This window comes from Callorhinus ursinus, unplaced genomic scaffold (genome assembly GCF_003265705.2).
Source record: "Callorhinus ursinus isolate GAN/ISIS: 27379988/994484 unplaced genomic scaffold, GSC_fseal_2.0 scaffold12, whole genome shotgun sequence".
NCBI classification, from domain to species: Eukaryota; Metazoa; Chordata; class Mammalia; order Carnivora; family Otariidae; genus Callorhinus; species Callorhinus ursinus.
In genome coordinates, this window is record NW_027397074.1 from 48,651,396 (window position 1) to 48,665,115 (window position 13,720).

Consider the following 13,720-nt stretch of genomic DNA (forward strand, 5'->3'; position numbering starts at 1 on the left):
TCCAGAATTTTCTTTTATCTTATTTTATTTTTATTATTTTATTAAAGATTTTATTTATTTATTTGACAGAGAGAGACACAGCGAGAGAGGGAACACAAGCAGGGGGAGTGGGAGAGGGAGAAGCAGGCTTCCTGCGGAGCAGGGAGCCCGATGCGAGGCTCAGTGTGGGGCTCGATCCCAGGACCCCGAGATCATGACCTGAGCCGAAGGCAGATGCTTAACGACTGAGCCACCCAGGTGCCCCCAGAATTTTAAAGGGATGCACATCACACATTAATTGACTGTGCTTATGCAGTGATTTATTTTTCAAAACCAAGAAGAGAACCATTTTAATGGGAGATTTTAGGATCATTCATTAGTGGGTTAAGCCAAACATCTGTGTGAAATGAATTTAGAATAATGCATTTTGGTGGTGATGGTTGTTGTTTTGTTTTTAATAGCTAAAGCGCTAGAGAGGGAAAGAGAGGAGTTTTGCTCAATGTCAGCTATGAGTCAGTAGCTAGGATTAGAGTTCAGAAGTTCCTGATTACTTGAGGCATGCTTTGTTAAGTAGCATGCACTCCTTCAGGGGGGTGGCTGAATAGGGGCTGAACTGTCTGTTCCTTGGCACTGACACTGAGTATTTCCTAAGACTGAGAATACTTTCCTCAGGCTCCTTCCTCTCGTGGTTTGCACTATCCTATGCTAAACATATAGCCACTCCTTCTGTTTGCCTTGGCATCCATCCTCCAGACTTTTCTTCCTCTCCAGGAATTTTACAGGTTCTAGCTTCCTCTTGAGGGTACTGAACCTTTGATGAAACATACCACATCCCCAATTCTCTTAATTGCAGGAGAGCAGACTGAGAATCCGTTACGCTTGCAGTGCTTTGGGTCTCATGGATTCTTTTGAGAGAAGATTAGGCAATATGTCCCCGTGCTCAAAAAAGTGTAATTAATATTGTTCCTTCAAGAGGTTGTCTTTTCTCAGAGTATGCGTTTACAGTCATCTTTGGAAAACTGGATGCTTGAAGTCATTTTGGATAATCAGTATTATTTTCTGTCTGCTTAGAGCTTCCCTCTTCAGCATCTCCACCCAGTGCCATGGCAGGTGCAGGAAAGTGTTTAATAGTACTCTGAGCACAGTATGGTTTCAGGTCTTTGTGCCTTCAGATCTGATGATTCCTCCACCTGGAGTGTAGCCTCTTCTTTCAGTTTGATTAGCAAACTCCTCTTCCTACACAACAGCCTATCTCACATGTTACGTCCCCTGGGGAGGCTTTCCTGACTCACACAGGTAGGTAATTACCCCTCTTTTCTGTTACCTCTATACCTCTACTAATTCTGGTTACTACATTATATTGCAATTTATTTGTTCCCGTGGTCCTCTCTCTCCGTTTGCTCTGTGAACTCCTTGTAGACAGAAGCACATCCATCCATCTCTGTATTCTCATTGCTTAAACTACTGCCAGCCATATGATCTAATGCATGCCGTGTGTGTGTGTGTGTGTGTGTGTGTGTGTGTGTGTGTGTGTGTGTAATGAAAGGTGGGAAATCTATCACTGTGAAGTATGTATTACTTGAGAGCTAGGGAGTACGCTGTTTTCAAACTAGAAATCAAGACGTGCAGCTTGGCAACATATTTTTTCCCAGTTTATGAGTAGACTTATAATAATTTCTATGTGCCAGAAACTGTGACAAGTGCTTTGCATATTTCATTTAAATCGCACGATAAACCTGAGAAGTAGGTACTCTCACCTCCATTTTGAAGATGAGGAATCTGAGGCTCAAGGAGATGGATTTGCATGAGATAACATACCTAATAAATGAACTGGTCTTGTCCAATGCTAAATCCTACCCATTATCTGATGTGGTAGAACCTTAAAAATAAAACACAACTAATGCCATCTTTAAAAGGATTATCTCATTGTCATATTAATCTTAGATGGATAGGTCAGGAGGAGTATAGTGGATGAATACCAGGAGTACTTCTTGAAGTCATAGGATTAACAGAGGAGCTACAGAAGTTACATACATTGATTGACACACCTGTTTAAGTGAGTTCTCTCTCAACGCTAACTAACAAGAGAGGGCTTGGTCTCGTTTCCCTGTCATCGGTCTCCCAGTAACTCCACACTTTAAGGGTATTGCCCATCTATCTGGGACACTGCTTTCCTCCATCCCTGCCTGCCACCGAGTCTCACAAGTGTTTTGCTCTTACATTCATTCCAGCTGACAACCTACTCCAGTAAAACTGAAACTTGTTGGCTGGGGAACTAAACAAGTTTACTTTTCTTGAACAGCTCTGAATTTTTCTTCAGTGTGTTGAATAAATTAGTAGGCACAACTTACTTGGCTATTTTGTTCATGCGATGCCACTTCTTTAGAAAGCAAGCCATACCTCTTAAAGTTACAGATATAAACTCGTCACTCTCAGGGGGTAAGTGGTCTGACGAAGGTTACATCCTTTATGGAGGAGCCCTAGAGCCCAGGCCCAGTTTTGGACTTGCTTGTTCAGTTCTTCTGTGAACATAGAACACACTAAGGAATTTCACCTTGAGGAGGGACAATAGCTCCTAATGTTTACTTTTTGATTAGATACCATGCCTTTATCCTAAACCCCCTGAAGGTGGCATAAAGCCCTGGAGGAGACCCGAGAGAGCAACGTTCATGAAGGACGTGCAAGAGGAAAAGGGCAGGAAGAAGGAAACTGGTGAGCCACACGCTGGCTGGAGTGCAACCAGAAGTTTCTTGAACATTAAGTTATAGACATTGGAAGGTAGCGAAGGTATATCACACTTCTCATAGCTTCTTCATCTTCTTGTCCAGATACCTCCATCAACAAATAACATTTTGAAGGGAAAGAGAGATTTATTGCAACAAGTTACAGTGTGATATCTTCAGAATATGTTTTAAAGCAGTTAGTTGTGGGTTGTTAAAAAGAGGGTCAGGTGGGATGTTTGGTAGAGATGGAGGACATTTTTAATTTCTGGTTTGCCCTCGTGCCCCCAGGACTCCACCGTGGTGTGTAAGAAGAAGTGCTCCCACCCTGGTGGCTGCGTCAGAGGGGAGGAGATGTGTTGTGAAGAGTGCCTCCTGCGCATGCCTCCGGAGGACATCAAGGTGTGCAAGTTTGGCAACAAGATTTTCCGGGTATGTCACAAGCCAAGTGCCTGGGAACCACTTTCTACATACGGGAATGTAGAAAGCTCCAGACAAAAGGCAGACCAGAGTAATCCATATTTTGTAGACACATATGTCGTGTGTGTGTGTGTGTGTGTGTGTGTGTATGCAAGTGTAATTATTTATATTGCAATACTAAATATACATATATTTAAGATCAAATACATGTGGGGCAGAGAAGCAACTGTTTGGAAAAATGGGTTTTTTTGGCTTTATTTTTGCTTTACAAAGTATTTTAAGCCTGTGAAACATGATCACCGCATGTGCAGGGCCAGTGACTGGGACTGAGTTGAAGACAGTGCTGTTCTGGGTGCCCTAATGACTGGGGGCATCTCATTTAGTTAGAGATGCTCAGTGTCCCTTTCCAAGATCCTGATGGTTCTGTAGCTTAATACTTTTAGAATTTTTCACAAAGCTTCTTTTTCAAAGAGAGACTTTTCTCACTTGGAAGATGCTCAGGTGAGGATATTGATGCCAGCACAGCCGCTGAGCAAAGGTGAGAGAGTCTTGCCCCAACTGAGCCACCAGCGTTGGCCACTGACCATCTGCTACTCGTCAACTGCTACCCATAGTTTTCTGTTAGTGCAGCTGTGCAGTGACCATGTAAACATCAGAATGAAGATTGTTTTCTTTGTCCAAAGGGCTTTCCATCTGGTCTGTTGGGTGGAGGGAGTCTTTCTGTACCTGAAGGTGCCACCTCAGGACATTCCTGAGACTGAGAACCACGGAATCAAGTCAGATGTGGAAGCTCCTCCTCATCCTGCACTTAGCCAGATTTCCTTTTGCGTTGACAGAGTTGGAGGGAGAGTCTTGATTTCTATGCAATCAGTAAGACGACATGATGGGTCATGCCCAGAGGAAGGGGGTCATGTGTGTGTTGTATTTACACCAGGCTCTCAGAGCCACTCATGTGTCCTTTTAACATAAAGTCATCCTCCATTTCCCGAGCACCTGGATGCAATAGACTCCCTCTCATGCTGGTATTGTGTGCAAAGAGCTTTCAAGGCCCCTTATACAAAGGTTCCTTTATGTGATGAGGCTTAAAATAATTTGCAGAGAGTTACCTTTGAAACACCAAGTCCTAGAAATGTGCACTCAGAGAATTTGGACTAGTCAGATGTCCTTTAAGACAGATTCAGTTAGTTCTTTCTCTTCTGAGAAATAAAAAGCTCTAGAAGTCCTTAACACAGCTTCAAAAAATGAGAAGGAAGAGGAAAAGGAGCAGTCATCCTCAAAATCTGAGCTAGTTTTTCTGTTTTTAACAGAAATTGCTGCTTATATCTACAAACCCAGGAAGGAATCCTTGTTTTGTTTTCAGACCCATCTCTTGTGAATGTAATCTACTTTTCCACAAGCTAGGCCATGCATCCCTGTACATTCTCTAGAGGAACGGGGCTTCTCTTGGCTGGGTATTTGGCAATTGCATATTATAAATTCAGTGAGCCAAAAATATTCCTCAAAAAGCCTTCTCTGGGTTAGAAAATGTGTTCCAAGGTGCTAACCAGCTTTTTGGGAGCAGAGGATCTGACAGGCAGGAACACGTTATCTTGGAGTATTCTGTCTGGGCTCCACATATTTAGATGGCTTGCTGATCAGGTGTCTGCCTGGGCAATGAGAGTCTTTTGAATTAGCCTCTGTTCTTTGCATGTTCATGTCCTATGTAGTCCAGAACCATGTCACATCTGGGAACAAACTAACCACTTTTGTACATCTCAACTGTTGGTGTCTGGGACAGCTTAAACATTTCAGTTCTATCAAACAGGAAAATTAGACCTTTGCTACTGCATCATATATGAAAATTCATGTTTGTCTTCCTGGGTGAAGCTAAGTAAACAATGCAGGAGGAGCAAGATGCAAATATGGTTTGGTTAGATGCACAAGAATTCTTTTTCTATCCTGGAGAGGGCGCACACACACAAACACACACACACACACACACACACACACACACACACACACACACACCCTCCAATCGCAGAGACATCTCAGGGTAATTTAGTCTGATGATGGATCCCTCACTCAGGGTAAGAAATGCTCTTCTTGGCAGAGAAATCCCAGCGTGTTGGATTAGCTCCCATCAGCCTCCAGCTGATAGCAGAATCCTGTGCTCTCTCCTATAGGATGGAGAAATGTGGTCCTCTGTTAACTGCACCATCTGTGCTTGTGTGAAAGGCAAGACAGAGTGTCGAAAGAAGCAGTGCGTTCCCATCAGCAGCTGCCCCCAGGTATGTCTGGAATGCAGGTTGGTTTTTTTCTTTACCTTAAGGTCTTGGGAAACACCCTACATGTGCCATGGTTACATGCCATCTTCTGAACACAGAATCCAGATCCACTGATACTTCCAGGTTCCTGGACAGGCACAACCCCCTTTGCAAGGCCCCCTTTGGGAAATTCTAGTCTCGCATGAAAATAGCTCTTAACCTTTCACTTGTCCCAGCTCTCCTATTCCTCATTGACTTTTCCCACTCCTTTGTTTTAATGTCTCCAGCTCCTGTTAGATCTGCTCTCTTGTTCCTTTTGTTGGGTTTTCCATTGAACAGCCTTCCCATTTTTCTCTTCTCTTTCTCTTTTCTCAAATTAGGGATTTCTTCCCTTAGTCTTTCAAAGTAGTATGTAGTCGTTTAGTAATAAACTCCCCGAGAGGTTTCTCTGGCGGCCTCGCGACACCCCCGACCCCTTTACTGCGTTTTCCCTCCCTAACCCTGGACTCCGTCGTAGCCCCAAATGGAAATAGTGCCCCTATGGAAATATCTCTTTTCAGAAACGCACAGTTCCAGAACTCGGAAGAAAGCTGCCATTATCTTCTAAAGCATGAGCTTCATTGACTTCACCTCGGCAACTTGAAACCTCTCAAGGTTTTATGCATTTTGGGAAAATGTCAAACCTATTCAATACCTTCCAGTGAATGAAAAAAATATATCCATATATTCAGGGCATGTCCTCCCTTCTCTCTTATAGACAGCTTTTAATTTTATTCACATCTGTTATTATTATAAACAAAAAGTTGCTGTTTTTACTTGAGTGCCAAATGAGGCACGAAAAAAACAACAGCTGTTGCTATTGCACAACTGAATGGAGGAGAAAAAAAAGGAAAAAAAAAAAACAACCCTAATTAGTCTTGCTTTAAAAAGCCTCAGACATAAAACTGAAAACCTCCCGTGAAAGAAAAAAAAAAAGGAGATACAATAAGTAGACTTGAACATGGTCTGCTTATAAATATTCATTGGGAAAAATGGGATCACATCATTTATGCCAGTCCTTGGGGAACCCTCACTGTTAATGAACTCAGGCAGCACATGTTGGTAATAATGGGCTTCCTTATTCTACAAGACAAAAACAGGATGCTGTGCCAACCTGGTGGCTCAAGTAACTAGCCTCAGCAGGCCGTGGTGGGGTTTCCAGCTTGACTGGAGTCCCCCGGCTTGTGGCAGGCTTGATGGGTTTCATTGTCCTCTTGCTGTGGGGAGGTCAATGTTCTTCATGTCAGCGGCATCTCAGCATCTCCTCTCTGACAACCTCATTTGAGCCAGGAGCATCCGTCTCTCCAAGTGCAGACCTTTCCCCCACCTCACCCCTCCTGGTCTTGTGGAAGCTTGTCCTGCCCGGGCTCCTGCCCCAAGGGCATGTTTCTGTTTCTAGGCATCCTTCCAGCAGTTCCTCAGGGGCCAGCACAAGGACTTTGGAAGATAACTTAGTTCTACTATGGAAATCCTGTTAAATGCTTATTTCCCCTCCCTTGCATTGCCTGGGGAAATTTAAAAAAGTGTGTGTGTGTTTGTGTGTGTGTGTGTGTGTGTGTGTGTGTGTGTGTTTTCTTTTGAAGAAGCAGACTCTATTCCCTGCTCTATCCTTCCTGACTGCTACTCATCTCTTTTTCCAGAAGTATGTGTGCCTTGTTGAAGAAGGGTTTCCTGTCCATCCTCCCTGACAGACCCCACTCTCCCTCAACCCCTCCCTCATCCCCAGCCCTGAGGAAAAGGAGCGCCTTTGGTGAGAAGGGCTGTGAGGGGTTCCAGTGGGGACAGGTTGTTTATAACACTGCCATCTCATCATCACTGATACATACTGAGACTTTCCCTATAGTTGCAGGACTTACCCTGTTTAATGTTGAGACCACCCCTCTGAGTTGGGTGCTATTACTAGACACTTCTTACCAGTGAGGTCACAACGTGTCCAGAGTTCCACAGCTAGTTACATAGAACTTGGGAGCCTAGACTTCATAGCTTGTGCTTGACTTATTCCTTATGTGATTCAGTGAGATTACCAGCTCCACTCAGTTTCAGAAGGGAGATGGCAGTTTCTGCCAAGGTGCAGATGTAGGGGATCATATAGTCACCCTTTGTTGGGGCCTTTGTTCAAGTAGTTCTGCCTCCTCCTGATAGAGCACTTTACTGCACTCCCCTGGGGCCACCACTCCATCAGCCCGAACCGACCTCAGTTGATCTTTTCTTCAACTGCTTTTGGTGACAAGAAACCGAAGGGGGCCCTCTGTGCCAAATGGAAATAGATAACCGAACTCTAGGCAGTGAAAATACGTCATAATGCCCCAAACCAGGGAGGGCTGAGTGGGGCCGAGTTTTAAGCCTCTTTCAAAGTTGTCATAGTCTTTAATGTACCATTTTAGACCTGGCTGATGCAAAAATGAATGAGACGTGGTTCTAGTTCTTCAATTATCAACCAGCATTTTTAAAGTCTGTATGTTTTTTTTTTTTTTGAGTGCCTAAATCTATTCTTTATGCAATTGACCCCTAGTGGCAATTGACCACATTTCTTCTTCTCCGTGAGTCTCATTGAGTCAGAGACAAGACAATGACATTCTCTGATATGGACCCTGAGAATAGGTTTCCTCCTTTTAATGCCATGCATTAAAAAAAATTAGAAGAAATGGAATATAGGAGATTACACTGTATTTCCAGAAAGGTAATGGGGAATTACTCAGCATTTCAAAACCCTCAGCTTCATTGGCTTTAACTGCATAACAGTGACTTAACATAGATAGCATACCACTTTCTGAAAGAAGAAATCTGACTGAATTTTTTCTGTAGCACAGATATTGTCCATATCTATAGGCCTGTGCTAGGGATATGATTTATTGTTTGGGCCCCTCTGACAAGCAAAGACAGAATGAAAACCTTACATGGATCGAGAGGTTGACAGATGATTCCCATTTTTATGTGTGTATGCTTCGTCTCTAGAGGGCTAGTCTGGATATCAATGAAAAGGTTGAATCCAGACTGTCTCCATCTTCCCCCCATGTGAGAAAAATCACACCAGTGAGCCCCTCGGATATTATATTTCTCAGAGGATAAGAACAGGAAAGCTTTCTGAATGACTTTGCCTGCATCAGAACCTGATATTTCAAAGTTCATTTTTGCCACCATCATCACTGTCTGGGCATCAAGTTCAAATACAGCTTGGACTGATTTCATTGGTTTAACTGGTATTAGATTTAAAAAAAAGAGTTTTGTCCTCAGCAGACCCTGTTTCTTAACATTAAATTTGTTTGTTTTCCTTTCCCTCTTGATTAGGGTAAAATTCTCAACAGAAAAGGATGCTGTCCTATTTGCACTGAAAGTAAGTTTATTCCTTTGGAAATTGCTATTAATATTTGTTTCACACTTTATAATTCAACAAGAAAAATGGTGGTGTAAGGTTTGGCACATTTTGTGTCTCTCAGTATGGGATGGGATCACCCCACTTTCCTCCGGACACTTTAAGTCAATTGTAACCCTCTCACAGAAGGCCAAAATTGAGATGTTTCCATTAGAAATTGTTGCTAATAGAAATTTAGAAGTTAAGTGGTCTGATGAGGATTTAAGAAGGACCAGATAACTTAATATGCATTTTAACTAATAGCATCTGCAGTCATAGCAGTTAAGGTGATATCCAGTAAGACAAACAAGGTATATAATCTGGGAGGGATTTTCCTTCTTTCATTATAAAGCCAAACAGCTACCCTTCCTTGTCCCCACCCTCACCCTCTTTACCATTTCACCTGTGCACATCCAGTGTTACTGTTGGCGAAGTGAAGCGAGGTCTTTAGACTGGCAGTGGTTTGGCCATACTGTTATTTTTAAGCTGAGTTTTTGAAGGGTCTCTCTAACATGGCTTATTCCGAAAACTGGCTGAGACTGCACTGCTAATCATTTAGACAGAGCGTAGCAACAAGATCAATGTTATCCACACATGTTGACATGTGACTTGCAAACTGCCATTTTCATCCTTTTCAAATTCATACAGTTTTGAGACAGCTGATATATTTATTTATTTGTTTATTTGTTTAATAAGCTTCATGAGTACAGCTTTATAATTCGACATCTGTATTCACTACAGAGTATCACCACAAGTCTAGTTACCATCTATCACCATAGAGTTGACTTTCTTCATCCATTTCACACACACACACCCTCCCCCATCTGCTTCCCCTCTGGCAACCACTAATCTGTTCTCTGTATCTCTGAGTTTGTTTTTATTTTATTTTATTTGTTTGTTTGTTTTAGATGACACATATGAGTGAAATCATGTGGTATTTATCTTTCTTCATCTGACTTATTTCACTTAGCATAATACCCCCAAGATCCATCCATGTTGTTACCAATGCAAGATTTCATTCCTTTTTTTTATGGCTAAGTACTATTCCATTGTCTAAATATACCACATCTTTATCCATTCACGTATCAATAAACACTTAGGTTGTTTCCATATCTTGACTATTGCAGATAATACTGCAATGAATATAGAAGTGCATATATCTTTTCAAATTAGTGTTTTTGTATTCTTCAGATAAATACCCAGAAGTAGGGGGCGCCTGGGTGGCTCAGTCGTTAAGTGTCTGCCTTCGGCTCAAGTCACGATCCCGAGGTCCTGGGATCGAGCCCTGCACTGGGCTCCCTGCTCAGCGGGAAGCCTGCTTCTCCCTCTCCCACTCTCTCTGCTTGTGTTCACTGCGTCTCCCTCTCTCTCTGTCAAATAAATAAATAAAATCTTTTAAAATAAATAAATACCCAGAAGTAGAATAGCTGAATCATATGGTAGAATTTTTTGAGGAATCTGTATACTATTTTCCACACCGGTTGCACCAATTTACACTCCCGCCAACAGTGGATGAGAGTTCCCTTCTCTCCATACCCTTTCTAACACTTGTTTATCTCTTGTCTTTTTGATAATAGCCAATCTAACAGGTGTGAGGTGTTATCTCATTGTGGTTGTGATTTTCATTTCCATAATAGTTAGTGATGTTGAGCATCTTTTCATGTGCCTGATGGCCATCTGGATGTCTTCTTTGGAGAAATCTCTATTCAGAGCCTTTGCCCCTTTGTTAAAATGTTTGTTTTTTTGTTGTTGAATTGTACGAGTTCCTTATATATTTTGGATATTAACCCTTTATCAGATGTATGGTATACAAATATCTTCTCTGAATCAGTAGGTTGTCTTTTCATTTTGAAGATGGTTTCCTTTGTTGTGCAGAAGCTTTTTGGCTTGATGTAGTCCCATTTGTTTATTTTTGCTTCTGTTTTTCTTGCCTTTGGAGTCAGATTCATGAAGATGTCAGTAAGACTGATGTCAAGGAGCATATTGCCTATGTTTTCTTCTAGGAATTTTGTGGTTTTAGGTCTTATAGTCAAGTCTTTAAATCCATTTGAATTAATTTTTGTGTATAGTGAAATGTAGTGGTCTAGTTTCATTCTTTTGCATGTGGCTGTTCAGTTTTCCTATAATCATTTATTGAAGAGACTGTCCTTTCTCCATTGTATCTTCTTGGCTCCTTTGTCATACATTAATTGTCCATATATGTGTGGGTTTATTTCTGGGCTCTCGGTTCTGTTCCATTGATCTGTATTCTGTTTTTGTACCAAAAAATATGATTACTAGAGCTTTATAGTATGGTTTGAAATCAGGGAGTATGATACCTCCAGTTTTGTTTTTGTTTCTCAGGATTACTTTGGTTATTTGAGGTCTTTTGTGATTCCATACAAACTTTAGTATAAATTATTTGTTCTAGTTCTGTGAAAAATGATATTGGTATTTTGATAGGGATTGTATTGAATCTGCAGATTGCTTTGGGTAATATGGACATTGTAACAATCTTAATTCTTCTAATGTATGAGCATGAAATATCTTTTTTTAAAACTTTTTTATTTTTATTTTTTTAAAGATTTTATTTATTTATTTGAGAGAGAGAGAATGAGAGATAGAGAGCACGAGAGGGAAGAGGGTCAGAGGGAGAAGCAGGCTCCTCGCTGAGCAGGGAGCCCGATGCGGGACTCAATCCCGGGACTCCAGGATCATGACCTGAGCCGAAGGCAGTCACTTAACCAACTGAGCCACCCAGGTGCCCGAGCATGAAATAGCTTTCCATTTTATTTGTGTCTTCAGTTTCTTTCATCAATGTCTTATAGTTCAGTGTGCAGGTCTTTCACTTCCTTGGTTACAGTTATTTCTGGATATTTTATTCTTTTTGAAGCAATTATATGTGAAAATTAAAAAAAAATTCTCTTATTTCTTTTTCTGGCCTAATTGTTTTGGGTAGGTACTTCCAGTACTATGCGGTGAGAGGGGGCATTCTTATCTGGTTCCTGATCTTAGAAGAAAAACTTTTAGATTTTCATGGTTGAGTGTGATGTTAGCTGTAGAATTGTTATGTATGTCTTAATGTTGAGATATATTTCCTCTGTATGCACTTTGTTGAGAGTTTTTATCATAAATCGCTGTTGAATTTTATCAAACGCTTTTTCTACATCTGTTGAGATTGTATTATTTTTATCCTTAATTTTGTTAATGTGGTGTATCCCATTGATTGATTTGTGGTTGTTGGACCATCCTTGAATCCCTGGAATAAATCCTACTTGACTGTGGTATGTGACCCTTTTAATGTATTGTTGCATTTGATTTGCTGGTATTTTGTTGAGGATTTTTGCATCTATGTTTATCAAGGATATTGGCCTGTAATTTTCTTTTTGTGGTGTCCTTATCTGGTTTTGGTATCAGGGTAATGCTAGCCATAACATGTGTTTGGAAGCTTTTCCTCCTCTTCAATTTTTTTGGAAAAGTTTGAGACTAGGTATTAAATTTTTGAATGTTTGGTAGAATTTACTAGTGAAGCTGTTTGGTCCTGAATTTTTGTTTGTTGGGAGGTTTTCAATTATTGTTTCAATTTCCTTATTAGTAATTCATCTGTTCAGATTTTCTATTTCTTCCTGATTCAGTGTTAGAAGATTGTATGTTTCTAGGAATTTATCTATTTCTTCCAGGATGTCTAGGAGTTTGTTTGGCATATAATTGATCACAGTAGTATCTTATTACCCTTTGTATTTCTCTGAGATCAATTGTTACATCTCCGCTTTCATTTATGATTTTATTTCTTTGAGTCCCTTTCTTTTTGTCTTGGCTAGTTTAGCTAAAGGTTTGTCAATTTTACTTGTCTTTTCAAAGAACTTAATTTCATTGATCATTTTTGTTGTGTTTTTAGTCTTGACTTCATTTATTTCCACTGTGATCTTTATTACTTCCTTCTACTAATTTTGGGCTTTGTTTGTCCTTATTTTTTTTAGTTCCTTTAGGTGTAAAGTTAAATTGTTTATTTGAGATTATTCTTGTTTCTTGAGGTAGGTCTGTATTGCTATGAACTTCCCTCTTAGAACCACGTTTGCAGCATTCCGTAGATTTTGATATGTTGCATTTCTGTTTTCATTTGTCTCTAGTTATTTTTGGATTTTTCCTTTGATTGCTCTGATTGCTCTGATTGGTTGTTTAGTAGCATGTTGTTTAGTTTTCATGCTTTTGCATTTCCCATTTTTTGTAATTGGAATTTATAATTAATTGTAATTTGATTTCTAGTTCCATATCATTGTGGTTGGAAAAGATGCTTGATATTATTTCAGTTTTCTTGAGTTTATTGGGACTTTTGTGGCCCAGCATGTGATCTATCCTGGAGAATGTGCCATGTGCACTTGAGAAGAATGTGTATTCTGCTAGTTTGGGATGGTATGTTCTGCATATATCTATTAAGTCCATCTGGTCTAATGTGTTGTTTAAGGCTGATGTTTCCTTATAGATTTTTTTGTCAGAATAATCTATCCATTGATGAAAATGCGATATTAAAGTCCTTTGCTATTATTGTATTACTTTCAATTTCTCCCTTTAGCTCTGTTAATATTTGCTTTATGTATTTTGGTGCTCCTATCTTGGGTGCATATATAATAAATTAATAAATCACTTAAAATAAATAAACATAACATTAACATAAAAATGTTATATCTTTTTTCTGGATTGACACTTTTATCATTATGTAATGCTCTTCTTTGCCTTTTATTGTAGTCTTTGTGTTAAAGTCTATTTTGGGGGCACCTGGGTGGTTCAGTCGGTTAAGCATCTGATTCTTGATTTTGGCTCAGGTCATGATCTCAGGGTTGTGGGATCAAGCCCCATGTGGGGTTCTGCACTCAGTGCAGAGTCTGCTTGTCCCTCTCCCTCTGCTTCTCCCCTGACTCACATGTATGTGCTCTCTCTCTCTCTCAAATAAATAAATAAAATCTTTTTTTTTTTTTAAGATTCTATTT

General features: G+C 40.3%; 1 protein-coding gene across 5 annotated transcripts in view; it reads left to right on the forward strand.

Moving 5' to 3' along the window:
- Positions 1-13,720, forward strand: part of BMPER (BMP binding endothelial regulator) — a 238,997-nt gene that overhangs the window by 132,343 nt on the left and 92,934 nt on the right. For all 5 annotated transcript variants that reach the window (XM_073899048.1, XM_073899049.1, XM_025873316.2 and 2 more), the window contains 3 exons: positions 2,991-3,131; positions 5,282-5,386; positions 8,690-8,735. In XM_073899048.1, coding sequence (XP_073755149.1) covers positions 2,991-3,131; positions 5,282-5,386; positions 8,690-8,735 — 292 coding nt within the window. The remainder of the gene's footprint in view (positions 1-2,990; positions 3,132-5,281; positions 5,387-8,689; positions 8,736-13,720) is intronic.